The 13,013-nt window shown below is 37.5% G+C and overlaps 1 protein-coding gene across 1 annotated transcript in view; it reads right to left on the bottom strand.

Moving 5' to 3' along the window:
* ARAP2 (ArfGAP with RhoGAP domain, ankyrin repeat and PH domain 2) overlaps positions 1–13,013 on the bottom strand; it is a 192,831-nt gene that overhangs the window by 97,488 nt on the left and 82,330 nt on the right. Inside the window, exons 11-15 of the mRNA XM_077815769.1 lie at positions 12,550–12,749; positions 10,004–10,089; positions 6,662–6,844; positions 3,320–3,494; positions 1,700–1,834 (exon numbers count right to left, since the gene is read on the bottom strand). Coding sequence (XP_077671895.1) covers positions 1,700–1,834; positions 3,320–3,494; positions 6,662–6,844; positions 10,004–10,089; positions 12,550–12,749 — 779 coding nt within the window. The remainder of the gene's footprint in view (positions 1–1,699; positions 1,835–3,319; positions 3,495–6,661; positions 6,845–10,003; positions 10,090–12,549; positions 12,750–13,013) is intronic.

Here is a 13,013-nt window from a genome sequence, read left to right as displayed (position 1 = left end):
ATAAGAATGTTAAACAAAGCCAGTGTATTCCTTTTATCTGTTGGAGAATGTAATGCGCGGGGGGGAGAGAAAGAATAAAGGGGAAGGTGGAAAGCTGACAGGCAGAAGCCCGTTAGCAGACCAGCTTGCTTGCTTGCAAAAAGCTTTGTCCTGTCTTGTCTTTGAACTGCAACGCCCTATGCTCTCAAACGAACTCTCTCAGAAAAAATGATAAAAGACAAAAACAACACATCACCTTATCACAAAGCGATCACTCTATATCTGGCCTACCAGACCTCATCCTCAAAGGAAACCCACACAACACCTTCAGAAGACCAGCCTAGCAGCTTAAATTCATTACTCTGCTAGACACCAAAAATCATAGACTAAACAGAGACACTGGATTTATGGCTCATTACAACAATCCCACTAACAACTCCCCCAGATGCTTCCCACCCTCTTTCCTCCCCTCTCACTGGAGGGATATTAATGGACCTCTTCACCTTGAAAGATCTCTTGAAATACATGTTAACTACTTATGCTAAACAATCTGTTCCATCTTGTATTTAGTTGGGATACTCTGAGTAAGTCTCCCAGACCAGAAGAAGAGCTCTGTGTAAGCTCAAACCTTGTCTCTCTCACCAACAGAAGTTGGTCCAAAAAAACTATTACCTCACCCACCTTGTCTCTCTGAATAAAATGTTCATACCAAAAATGCAGCCCCTGGGTCCATGACTCCCTTCCATCCCACTGTTCAGAGAGTTCTCCAGCTCTCTCAGCCTCCAATTTCTGGAAGGCTCTAGCAGCCACCAGTCACCAACTCTCTAATTCTAGCCAGCTACATAGCAAATTTCCCTTGAGCTTCTGCCTCTATTTACTCCCCCTCACTGTTCTGTGGTGGGCTGGGATAAGGCTGCTGTTGCTGCAAAACTTGGAGAGGGGATGACTCCACTGTGCTGAAACTGCACAGTGCTCTGGGTGCTCAAAGAACATAGGGATGCCCCGGTACTGTGACAGCCACTAAGGCTGTATGAGGCACATTGGCTTTCTAGAGTCAAGAGGGAAAATTGCAGCAACTCAAGCAATATTCCTGGACTTCCTGTAATAGGCTGAATCTCACTGGATTTGAAACAGTTGAACACTTGGTACATTTGAATGCAATCTGAATGCTGAGGCTTGGACCTATGCTCGTTTTTATTCCTTTTCTTAGCTCGTGATGTACTGGTGATTTTACTCAAAGAACTAGAAGCCTGAAATTCAGGATTTCTCCGTGATTGTTGAAATGCAAGGCCAATTACATTGTTAACCAACAGCCATATTTCTGCCCTCCCTCTTCCCTCCATCCCCCACCCCCACCCCCACCCTTTATGGAGCTAAAAGACTAACTTTTAGCAAAGCCTTTGTATGAAGTCCATTAAAGATGCAGTGGTTGTGGACTGGGACATCAGTCTTTCCCTCTGGTGACCTAAATGTTCTTCCCACTTTTTTACTTTTCAGAAGTTTATTTTTCTTCTCCAGCAACTACTGACCACAGAGATTTGTGGTTACTATGATTTTCTTTGAGTGAATGCTAACTTCTTTTGCCTCTTTAAACACTGGTGTCATTTTAGAGATGTAGTTTTTCTTTACAGAACTTTTAAAAATCTATTGTTAGAAGTTAAGACATTAAACTCATCCATAGTACAGAATCAATCAAGTACAGAAAGTAAAAGATATTTACCTTCTTTCAATTTCCTGTCTGTAAATAACTTAGCAGCATTATAAGAAACTTTGTATAAAAATTCACAAAGAAAAGTAGAATGTGAAGCATCTTGAGTGAAGCCACTTTCAAAACCAGTATCATAGTTTGGGAAATCTATGAAGAGAACAAAGCCAATAAACACCACACAGAATTTCCATTATTAACATTTACAGCCATTTGACTTCCTTCGTCTCATTTCTTGAATACATAACTGATAGTGTACACAGTTTTCTTCATCTCATGCTATGCATGATTTAAATTATATTTCTACTTTTTTATATATTGCTCTAATTGAGTTATTTCTTCCATATATTAAGTAAAATAATAAAGTGTGACTTAAATACTTACATTAGTTGCAATGTTACTGTAATCCAGCAAGGATAAATGTAAATAACCATATGCTTTTATATATATATATATAAAAAAGTAAAATAGTTGCTTTACTAAACTTTACTTAATATACTTGAACAAAGATTTTGTTTCCCGAAGTCTCAATCATGCCTTTGCTGCAAGCTCTGAGAAAAGAGCAAAACGAGATTGTGACAGTCACCATCAGCTTTCCAGGTTCCCCCTTACTCTGAGGAAGGAAGGGCCCTGTGCCAGGCACGCTATATAGCTATACTGGCTTGAGCACTGCGGGGAAGAGAAACATAGTCAAGATGGGAGTCTTGCAATCTGCTCTTTCTGGGGCCTCAAGATCATTGCACAACTTGCCTTCGAATGGAATATGGCTGCTTCTTAAGTGAGCGTGCGCATTACACCATGCACCAGTCTGCACTGGCTTCTGATTAGTGTCTGGGTGGAATATAAGGAATATAAAGCCCTAAATAATTTGGGCACTCACTGCCTGAGACCACATCTCTGAGCTGTATGAGCTAATATTGACCTGATCTAAGGCAGAGGGTGTTAATGTCAGTGTTTCCCAGAATCCTTGAACTCACTACTCTCCCTGATCAGTCCAGAGTTATTGACTTTCAAGGCAGGCTCTAAGGTTTCTCTCTTTTCTCTGAGCTACACCAGAAGGCATGAGATGAGGGAACCAAGATGGTTTAGAGGGGTAATGCTGTTATTTTATGCTGACTTGATTAAAAAGATGAGCTATATTTTGGGTGATGGTTTTGTGAAAGATGGATATGTCTGTGTGTTGCAGACACTGTTAATGATTTAAAAGCTTGTAGTAAGCACCAACAGCCTCAGAAATGTGCTTTGAACAAATTAAATTGGTATTTAAGTAAAAGTCCCACAATCATTATCCTATGGTCTCTCCAGGTTCTCTCTGTGATTAATATGAAGGCTCTTGGTTTCCACCACCAAGCATGGAAGTTACACATGACTTTTTCTTGATTAAGTGAGATCTTAAGCATGATGTTTTAGCAAAGGAAGTAGCATCAAAAACACATACACAGTTAAATTTGATTTTTGCTAAAATTACAGTTAATTCCACCACCCCATGTTCCTTCACCATGCCAAGCACATCTGTCAAAGACTTACACTTTTTCCAACCCAGTACTGATGTTCTAGATTTTTCTCCATTAGCTCATTACATAAAGAGAGTTTAAAACATTCAAAACATGAAAAGGACATAATATAACTCTATACCTGAGAATTTATTGTGATAGAGGAATTCCATTTGCAGTCTTTGTCCTGCTTTCTTGGCTAGTAAGTAAGGAGTACTGTAAACAGGGTCTCCAGTGGCACACATTACATCAGCTCCACTAAACAGCAATGTCATTGTTTCCAACACATCTTGTTTAACTACTGCAGCACACAGGGCCTGATCATGTTGGGGGGAGGGGGGGAATGACAAGTCAGTTTAAAACAGAAAATGAATAGGAGCAAGTATTATTATTTTTGATATAGGTGCAAATTCCGGTGTCCCTGAACTAAACCCGCACACCCTCATTCACAGAGCCTGCGTACAGTGGAAAGTAATAGGGGGGAGAGGGAGTAATAGGTAGAGGTCCTTCTAACCCCCTTCCGGGGGGTTCTGAATCCTCCATGTTCTGCAGAGAAAAGGCTATGTGAAATTATTATACAGGGCTGGCTGGCTTGAGTCAATAGATATGCTTGTAGAGGTAGCATATAGGAAGTACTTCACTAACCCTCTCCCTCCATAGCCTTAAGAGAGTTTCTCCCTCTCACATCTCACATTTCTAAAGAAAGCTCTTGCTGTCAAGCCCCTGGTATTTGGAGTGGACTGAAAGGACAGAATTTGGCCCCAAGACTCTATGCTATTAGAAAGTTATGTGAAATTAACAGATTGCATTTTGAAAATTGTGCCTTTGATTGATAAAGTGATTAATGATTCTGGGGTGCCTCAATTTTAGGGCACCCAATTTGAGATAACTTAAAAAGGGCCGGATTTTCAGAGGGTGGATACTCAGAACTTCCTGAAAATGAGGGCCCTTTAACAAGTGTCAAGTTGTGTGACATCAATCATTAGTCAAATCAAATCACTTCTGAAAATATTGGTCCACATCTTTAAATCAAGAGAAATTACATGATTTCTGCAATCTGTACCAATTCAAGTTCCATGATTTAGTATGCATTTAATATAAATTTATTTGATTTATTTAACAAACAGGTTTCTCTGAAATGAAAGACAAAATATTCTTGTTGCATTGAGCAATTCTATCATGCCAGTTGCATAAGTCAACATGTGTTTATCTAGTATACATGAAAGGACTTTATGTTACTATAAAAGAGTGAAAATGACCCACAGAACCATAGAAATGTGGGACTGGAAGTGACTGCAAAAGGCCATCCAGTCCAGTCTCCAGTACTGAGGCAGGACTAAGTATTATCTAGCTGATTTTTTTTTCTTAACACTGATACAGTGAACTTTTCACTGACATTTCACCGAATCTCTCCCCCACACACAAAATGACTAAACTATAAATAAAATCACTCTCTCCATAGATATTTTGTATTTTTCTGATTAAAAGATTGGGATCATTTTAAAAGAGATTATACTACCATTCTATTTTACAAGGCATGTATAACCCAATAGTGGTCTATTGAGGTTCCTTCCAGTCCTACACTTCTATGATTCTATAATTACTTGGCACTGGCCAAGTAATTACAAAATAATTTCGTGTCCCTGCAGAGCACTTGATAATTACATCTGAAGTTATCCAGTAGTTAAGTGATTAACACACACCAATTATAGACTTCAGTAGTTAGAAAAATCAAGTTTATAAAACAGAAATAACCAACTACAACTTTTCTCTACTGTTTACAGTTACCGTATAACCAGTGATTTATTACATGGTTATTACACAATGAAAATAGAATGCACTACTTTACTAAGCAGCTTTGGGTGAAATTCACTCCTCTCCACATGAAGCATAAGGGATCAGTTTTTGTTGTGGTGAAGTCAGAAGGTTTGTGACAGAATTTAGTCAAGCCCATGGCAAGCAGTAAGGTTACACTATGGATGGGCTGGATGCCTTTGACTGTCTTTGAATGAAATAAATATGCATTTGTTGCAAATTCTCATGGCTATAGGACTACAAAATAGAGCCATTTCTCTAATACAATGACAAATTCTCCTTTAAATAAGTGGGCTCCTCTCTTTCCAGTTGGGAGCAAAATCATTTTTTGCTAACTCTTATTTGCTAAACTCAACCCACCCTTTCCGCTCCCCCACTTCACTGAATAGTGTGTATGTACACACATTTTCCAAGTTCTGACTAAGAATTAATCAAATATGCAATCTGTCCAATCTCTGTGTATTTTAACCCTGACCATAGCACTTCTTCCCTATCCCTGGACTTCAGTACATGTGACTATGCACTCAAATCATCAACGAAAAGCACAGGTCTCCTTTATGAGACAGAATACTGGATATCCAGGAAGTTATACAAAAATTAAAAGTTAATCTTAAATTTGCCATCTAATAATTGATGACAATCTATTTGTGTAAAAAGGAATACTGAGAACTCTAGATTTCTCATTTTATTTGTTCCAGCTTGCTTCTCTTCTAATGGGGTACAATCTACCATATAAGAGAGTGTGCATGAGTTACTTTCACACTTGATAACACTCTATGATTTAATGTAGTAAAATGATGTTACATGTCAGATAGATTATATACTACATCATCTGTAGTAGAAGAAACAAACCACTGAAGTGGGAATTTCAATCTGCCAAGTATGTAAATCATGAATTTCTAATTTTCAAGTAACTTATGTTTGTGAATAGACATATTAACAGGAGATACCATCATCTTTTACAAACACAAAGAAACTGATTGAAAAAGCAGCAACAAAATAACATGGGGCATACTTTTAAGAACTATTAACAGACATTATACACATTGAAAATATTTCAGAAGATCAAAAAGTATCAAGGTCGTTTAAGAGTAATTGTACTGTATGCCATATGATTTGTTGCATGCAAGAGTATAATCCAAACAACAGTATCGAACAACGTCACCTGCACCTAAAATGCAAGGTGAACAGGCTTAATTTAAGACAACATATTGAGCAGTTTTTATTAAATGTCTCTCAAGATACTTGTGTGTAGAGGCAGCATATATTGGGTGCTACCAGTTAACTCCATACCCTTCAGAAAATCAACCACAGATCACAACGGATCATTCAATCATTTCTATCCCCAAATAATGGCTAAATACTGTGGAATTAGAATTTGGGGTCTTTTTATGATGAAGGTATTTTACTACTTTAGTAAGCAAAGATCTACATACTGCTAATGCAGTGGACTGTACGGATAAAAAGTATCTGTCATTATTGACTAATAGTTCACATGTAGCCTTGGACAAAAACACTATTGGTGGCAGAATGTTAGCCAGGAGGTTGTCTGCTACCAGTCTAAAAAAAGGTTATACAAGAACTTAAATAGAGTGATTAGGATGGATTTCTGTCTGCACACCCAAACTCACAAATAATGAGGGCGGGACTTAGTTTACCATAATATTACCTTATTTAATTCTTCTTTGGTTTTGTAGCCCAAAGGAGTTTTCCTGAATCTTCCTTCTTTGTATTTTTGTGTAATAAACGTTATCCTTTTTTCTAGAGAGGAGTCCATATGCAATTCCTCCTCTGGCTGAAGTTTTCCTGCCCAAAAGCTGTTTGCCCTTTTATTTCCAATGACAATAAAAAGCTGTCAAAGAAAAAGAAAAGGTAATTCAATGCAAAAGATATCGAGGTAAACTATAAAATCTTTTAATCTGCTAAACTGAAAGATGATTAGAGAAAATGGAGTTGACGCTGGGGGACAATGGAAGCCTCAACAGAATCATTGCTTATGCTGTCCTGTTAAATGGTGGATGAATAATGAAAGAGTCCAGAGTTCTATGTTCATGATTAATCTCCAGTAACAATGGAGGCTTAACAATGCTACTCAGATACAATATTTCAAAAGGAACTGGGCAAGATCTATAGAAAGGTTAACAACAAAGGATAAGCAAATATGTACAGAAGCACAGTGCACCAGCCCAGTGCCCATTACAAACTTTGAAGTAAACACCAACTTTTTCCTGTCAAAGTAACCAACTAATTTCCCCACAGCAAAAAGGAAGATGTGAGGTGATGAAAAAGGATCTCATTGTAGAGAACAGACACGGTTACTCTTAAAAAATGTCTTCCATTTTCAAAAGGTTTTATTGTTGGATAAATATTCCCTGGGAGTAAAAGGGGGAAATATTGCTGGATGTCTCTCAAAACAAAATATTTTAAACAGCACCACTGCAGGAGATTCTCAGGAAGATTATTCTAGAGAGAATAGATATAACTTGGCAGCTTTAAAATTTCACTCACACCTTTTCTTGAACTGAACTGAGTTTTTCCTACAAGTGTGTAATGGGAGGACTCCATCTTAGGGTTAGATTAAGGGCCCATTAAGCACATTTCCAATGAAATCATGGCAAAGCAATGCTCCCTTACTGAGTGGATTGCATTCAGTTAACGTTAGCAGGTAGCCATCACTGCTGGATAATGGACAGCATTCTGGAGGGTGGACTGCAATTGTACTAATTCTCAGTGTGGAGATACAGGAGTGTGGAGGAAGAGGAAGGTTATTAGTGCCCACACCACCTTGCACACCACTGTAGAGACCAGCTACAGTCTGGCTTTGTGTATCTAGATTATATCTAAATTATCAAAATCATTTATGCAACATTAAGAAGTATGTGAAGCAATATTGCCCACTTATGATTGTATTGCTAATCTCAGGATAATATTTAATGTATTTCTTAAAGCCCCAGCTCCTGGAGTCATGCAACTTTCTTTTTAAAAAAATGTATTGGGAGGAGAGGGGGGAAATATTTCAGCCCGCATGGTTTTGGAGAGAAGATGGAAAAAACAGAAAGGAAATAAAAATAACTAGGGCTGTCAAGCAACTGAAAAAACTAATCAAGATTAATCACATGATTTAAAAAATTAATCATGATTAATTGCACTGTTAATAATAGAATTCCAATTATTTAAATATTTTTGTATGTTTTCTATGTTTTCAAATATATTGATTTCAATTACAATACAGAATACAAAGTGTACCGTGCTCACTTTATATTTGTTTTTGATTACAAATATTTGCACTGTAAAAAACAAAAGAAATTGTATTTTTGAATTCACCTCATACAAGTACTGTAATGCAATCTCTTTATCATGAAAGTTGAACTTACACATGTAGAATTATCCACACAAAAAATAACTGCATTCAAAAATAAAACAATATAAAACTTTAGAGCCTACAAGTCCACTTGGTCCTACTTCTTGTTCAGCCAATCTCTCAGACAAACAAGTCTGTTTACATTTGCAGGAGATAATACTGTCCACTTCTTGTTTAAAATGTCACCTGAAAGTGAGAACCGATGTTCATATGGCACTGTTGTAGCCAGCGCTGCAAGATATTTACGTGCCACATGGACTAAAGAGACATATGTCCCTTCATCTTCAACCACCATTCCAGAGGACATGCGTCCATGCTGCTGACAGGCTCTGCTCAATAATGATCCAAAGCAGTGCAAACTGATGCATGTTCATTTTCATCATCTGAGTCAGATGCCACCAGCAGAAGGTTGATTTTCTTTTTTGATGGTTTGGGTTCTGTAGTTTCCACATCAGAGCGTTGCTCTTTTAAGACTTCTGAAAGCAGGCTCCACACCTCGTCCCTCTCAGATTTTGGAAGGCACTTCAGATTCTTAAACCTAGGGTCGAGTGCTGTAGCTATCTTTAGAAATCTCACATTGGTACCTTCTTTGTGTTTTGTCAAATCTGCCGTGAAAGTGTTCTTAAAATGAACAACATGTGCTGGGTCATCATCCGAGACTGCTATAATGTGAAACAGAGCAGAGATGTACTATTCTCCCCGAAGGAGTTCAGTCAAAATTTAATTAACGCATTTACAAAAAAAAAAAAAAAAGAGTGTCATCAGCATGGAAGCATGTCCTCTGGAATGGTGGCTGAAGCATGAAGGGGCATACGAATGTTTAGTATATCTGGCACTTAAATACCTTGCAACGCCAGCTACAAAAGTGCCATGTGAACGCTTTCAGGTGACATTGTAAACAAGAAGCTGTCAGTATTATCTTCCGTAAATGTAAACAAACTTGTTTGTCCTAGTGATTGAATGAATAAGAAGTAGGACTGAGTGGACTCGTAGGCTCTAAAGTTTTACATTCTTTTGTTTTTGAGTGCAGTTATGTAACAAGAAAATATACATTTGTAAGTTGCATTTTCACAATAAAAAGATTGCATTATGGTACTTGTACGAGGTGAATTGAAAAATACTATTTCTTTTATCATTTTTGTGCAAATATTTGTAGTAAAAATAATATAGAATGAACACTGTATACTTTGTATTCTGTGTTGTAATTTAAATCAATATATTTGAAAATGTAGAAAAACATCCGAAAATAGTTAATACATTTCAATTGGTATTCTATTGTTTAACATGTAATTAAAACTGCGATTAATCGTGATTAAATTTTTTAAATCGTGATTAATTGTTTTGAGTTAATTGCATGAGTTAACTGAGATTAATCGACATCCTAAAAGTAATCCAATAAGAATTATTTCTTAAAATTAAATGACTGTTAAACCAATCTCATGAATTGGAGCGGGGAGGTGATTTCTGAATGCGTTGGGTTGGCAATTCTGTTAAAGAGTAAATACATTATGCAAGAATAGGGCTTATAAATTTATTTTAATGAGCTGAGCCTTTAAACACAAATAAGAAAGCAACCTTTATACCAAAAATCACACAGGTCTAACATATTTTTCACAGTATCTCAAGAAGTAAAGTTATCACATAACCTACCTCAATCAGCTCATTGCTCCAAATGCTGGCATCCATTTTTAGGCTCCGGACCTTTGAATCTCTGGGCCCTAAAGATCTGTGCTGCCCTTAATAAAAATTAAATAATATTTTTAATTTATTTATTTCAACTGACCCTTTGGGTTAAAAAGTAACAAAAACACAACTTTAATAAAGACAGTAGACATTATGCTGATTGTTTTTAACAAAGACTGGTCATATGCAAGAAGTTTGAAATTTTTAGATAATTACAATACTGTGCAATTCACAATATACTAAAAGCAACACCCTAAATTATGAAGAGATTGTAAATTCTTTGGAATAGGAATGATGTATTTTCCATGTTATGTAAATACAGGTTGAACCTCTCTAATCCAGCACACCCTGGTCCCGCAACATATATGGTCCAGCATAGGCGCCGACTCAGTCAGTGTTCCAGGGTTGACGCACCCACGGGGAAAAATTAGTGGGTGCAGAGCATCCACTGGCATCCCCGTTCTGCCCCTCTCCCCTCGCGCCTCTCTTGCGCCTGCAGCCCTGCGCTTACCAACTCCTCCTCCTCCCGCCCAGTTCTTCTGGAGCGCCACAAACTGATTCATGGCATTCAAGCTCCGGGAGGGTGGGGGAAGATGAGGAGACACCTACGGAGACCCACTGGTACTCTGCATTGACCTCCCATGATTCAGCAAATTCTCTAGTTCAGCACCAGTCAGGTCCCGAGGGTGCCAGACTAGAGGGGTTCAACCTGTACTGTTTACCTTTATGCAGTTCTTTAAATACTTAATATCTCACCAATTTTTTTCTGATACAGGGGACATTTAAAGATTTTTTTTTTACACTACTTGGAATTTTTATCTCTTCCTCTCCCGCCCCCACTTACTGCAAATGTAAAAATCCTGTTTTACCTGTCATTTAAAAGTAGGTTTCTACCAACATTCAAAAATATTTCCTTGGTAACCATAAAATATGTACTGAAGTTATGGAGATAATTTCTGAAATGTTTATTTTGCAATGTCTACTAGTAAGGTTTTGTTGAAGGAACAACCAAGAGAAGGCCACTGTAGAGAAACTAAATGAATTCTTTGCATTGGTCTTCACTACAGAGAATATAGAGATACATACATCAGATCTCTTCTTTTTGGCTGACAACTCTGAAGTTCTGTCCCAATTTGACGTGTCAGTAAAAGAGGTTTTAGAACAAACTGATAAGGTAAACTGTAATTAGCCACCAGGACTATGGTATTCATCCAAGAGTTCTGAAAGAACTCAAATAAGAAATTGCAGAACTATTAACTGTAGTATGTAACCTAATACTGAAATTAACCTCTGTACCAGACGACTGGAATATGTAATTCTTTAGAATTTAGAATTATTTGAGGCAGTCAACAACCAAGCAGATAAAGGTGATCCAGTCCATATAATATATGCCGACAAGGTCAAAGGAAAAAATAATCCCAACTACACATATACAATGGTGGACTCTAAATTAGCTGTTTCCCCCAAGAAAGATATTGAGGTCACTGTGGATAGCTCTCTGAAAACTTTTACTCAACGAGCAGCAGCAGTCAAAAAGGTTAACAGTATGTTAGGAACTATTAGGAAAAGGATAGAAAATAAGACAGAAAATATAATGCCACTATATAAATCCCTGGTGCATCACACCATGAATACTGTGTCCAGTTCTGGTCACTACATCTAACTTTCATACGAGGAGAGACTAAAATTATTAGGGCTGTTCAGCTTAGAAAAGAGACTATCAAGGGAGGATATAATAGAGTTCAGTAGAGTCATGAATGGTATGGAAAAAAATGAACAGAAATGTTATTTACCCTTTCACATGATACAAAAACTAGGGGGTCACCTAATGAAATTAACAGGAAGCAGGTTTAAATACAAACAAGAGGAAGTATATTTTCACACAATGCACAACTAACCTGTGGAACTCACTGCCATGGGATATTGTGATGGCCAAAAGTATAACTGGGTTCAAAAGAGATAGGTGCATCAACGGCTATTAGGCAAGATGGTCAGGAGGGACACAACATTATGCTCGGGGTGACCCTATACCTCTGGCTACCAGAAGCCACGAGTGAAAAAGGGTGAATCACTCCAAAATTGCCCTGTTCTGTACACTCCGCTGTAGCTCTAATACAGACCACTGCAGAGACAGGATAGTAGACAGAATGGACCATGGTCAGACCCAGTATGGCAGCTCTTACATCCTTATTTATATGGCTACAAGGTACCCAGTGCCTCTACAGAGGCTCTAAGGAGCCTCAACTTCCACTGACCGCAATGAATTACTCATTTATAGGGCCCTGAACAACTTAGAGGACACATTCATACATAGAAGTGATTTAGAATAATGAAATAATACTTTGATTTAAAAATAACACAAACTTCCATTAATTTCTGTTCCTCAAAACTTTTGCAAGGACATGTATAAATGGCACTTAAAGCAAAACAAAAACAAAAACAATGCAAGGACATGCACAAGTATGCAAATGACATCCTGGAGAACCACCACGGCCTATTTTTAATTACTCTACCTGCACATTTCTTACAAATGACAACACAGAGATTGATGGATGCCCAGTCGGGATCTGGAGCTTTACAATCAGCACAGCTCCTGTTTGACTCATTGAACCATATCTTCTCAGCTACTTCATAATCAGAGAGAGTTTCTGCTATCGATTGTTGCAGTGCTTCAATCCACTCTTGTTTCTCTCCTTCCGACTCTGCTGTAAAGCTGAAACAATTGACTTTTCTGCATTATTGATCTTTATTTTAAAGCCCAATTAAACCGGGTCTATAGTTCCTCTTATGCATTTAATCTACGAATGAAATTGCTGTTCAAAAATTTGACTTCCCTACGGATTTAAATATCAAGGCAAGATATATTCTTTCATTTTGTTGCTTAATGAAAACTCCCTTAACATTCCAACATATCTATTTCTTTAAAAGCTAAATTAATTAAATGCAATAGTAGTTTTTGGCTCACTCAACTTTCATT

This window comes from Eretmochelys imbricata, chromosome 4, assembly GCF_965152235.1.
Source record: "Eretmochelys imbricata isolate rEreImb1 chromosome 4, rEreImb1.hap1, whole genome shotgun sequence".
NCBI classification, from domain to species: domain Eukaryota; kingdom Metazoa; phylum Chordata; order Testudines; family Cheloniidae; genus Eretmochelys; species Eretmochelys imbricata.
The sequence above is the reverse complement of the archived record's forward strand: the minus strand, read 5'-3'. Positions and strand labels throughout refer to the sequence as shown.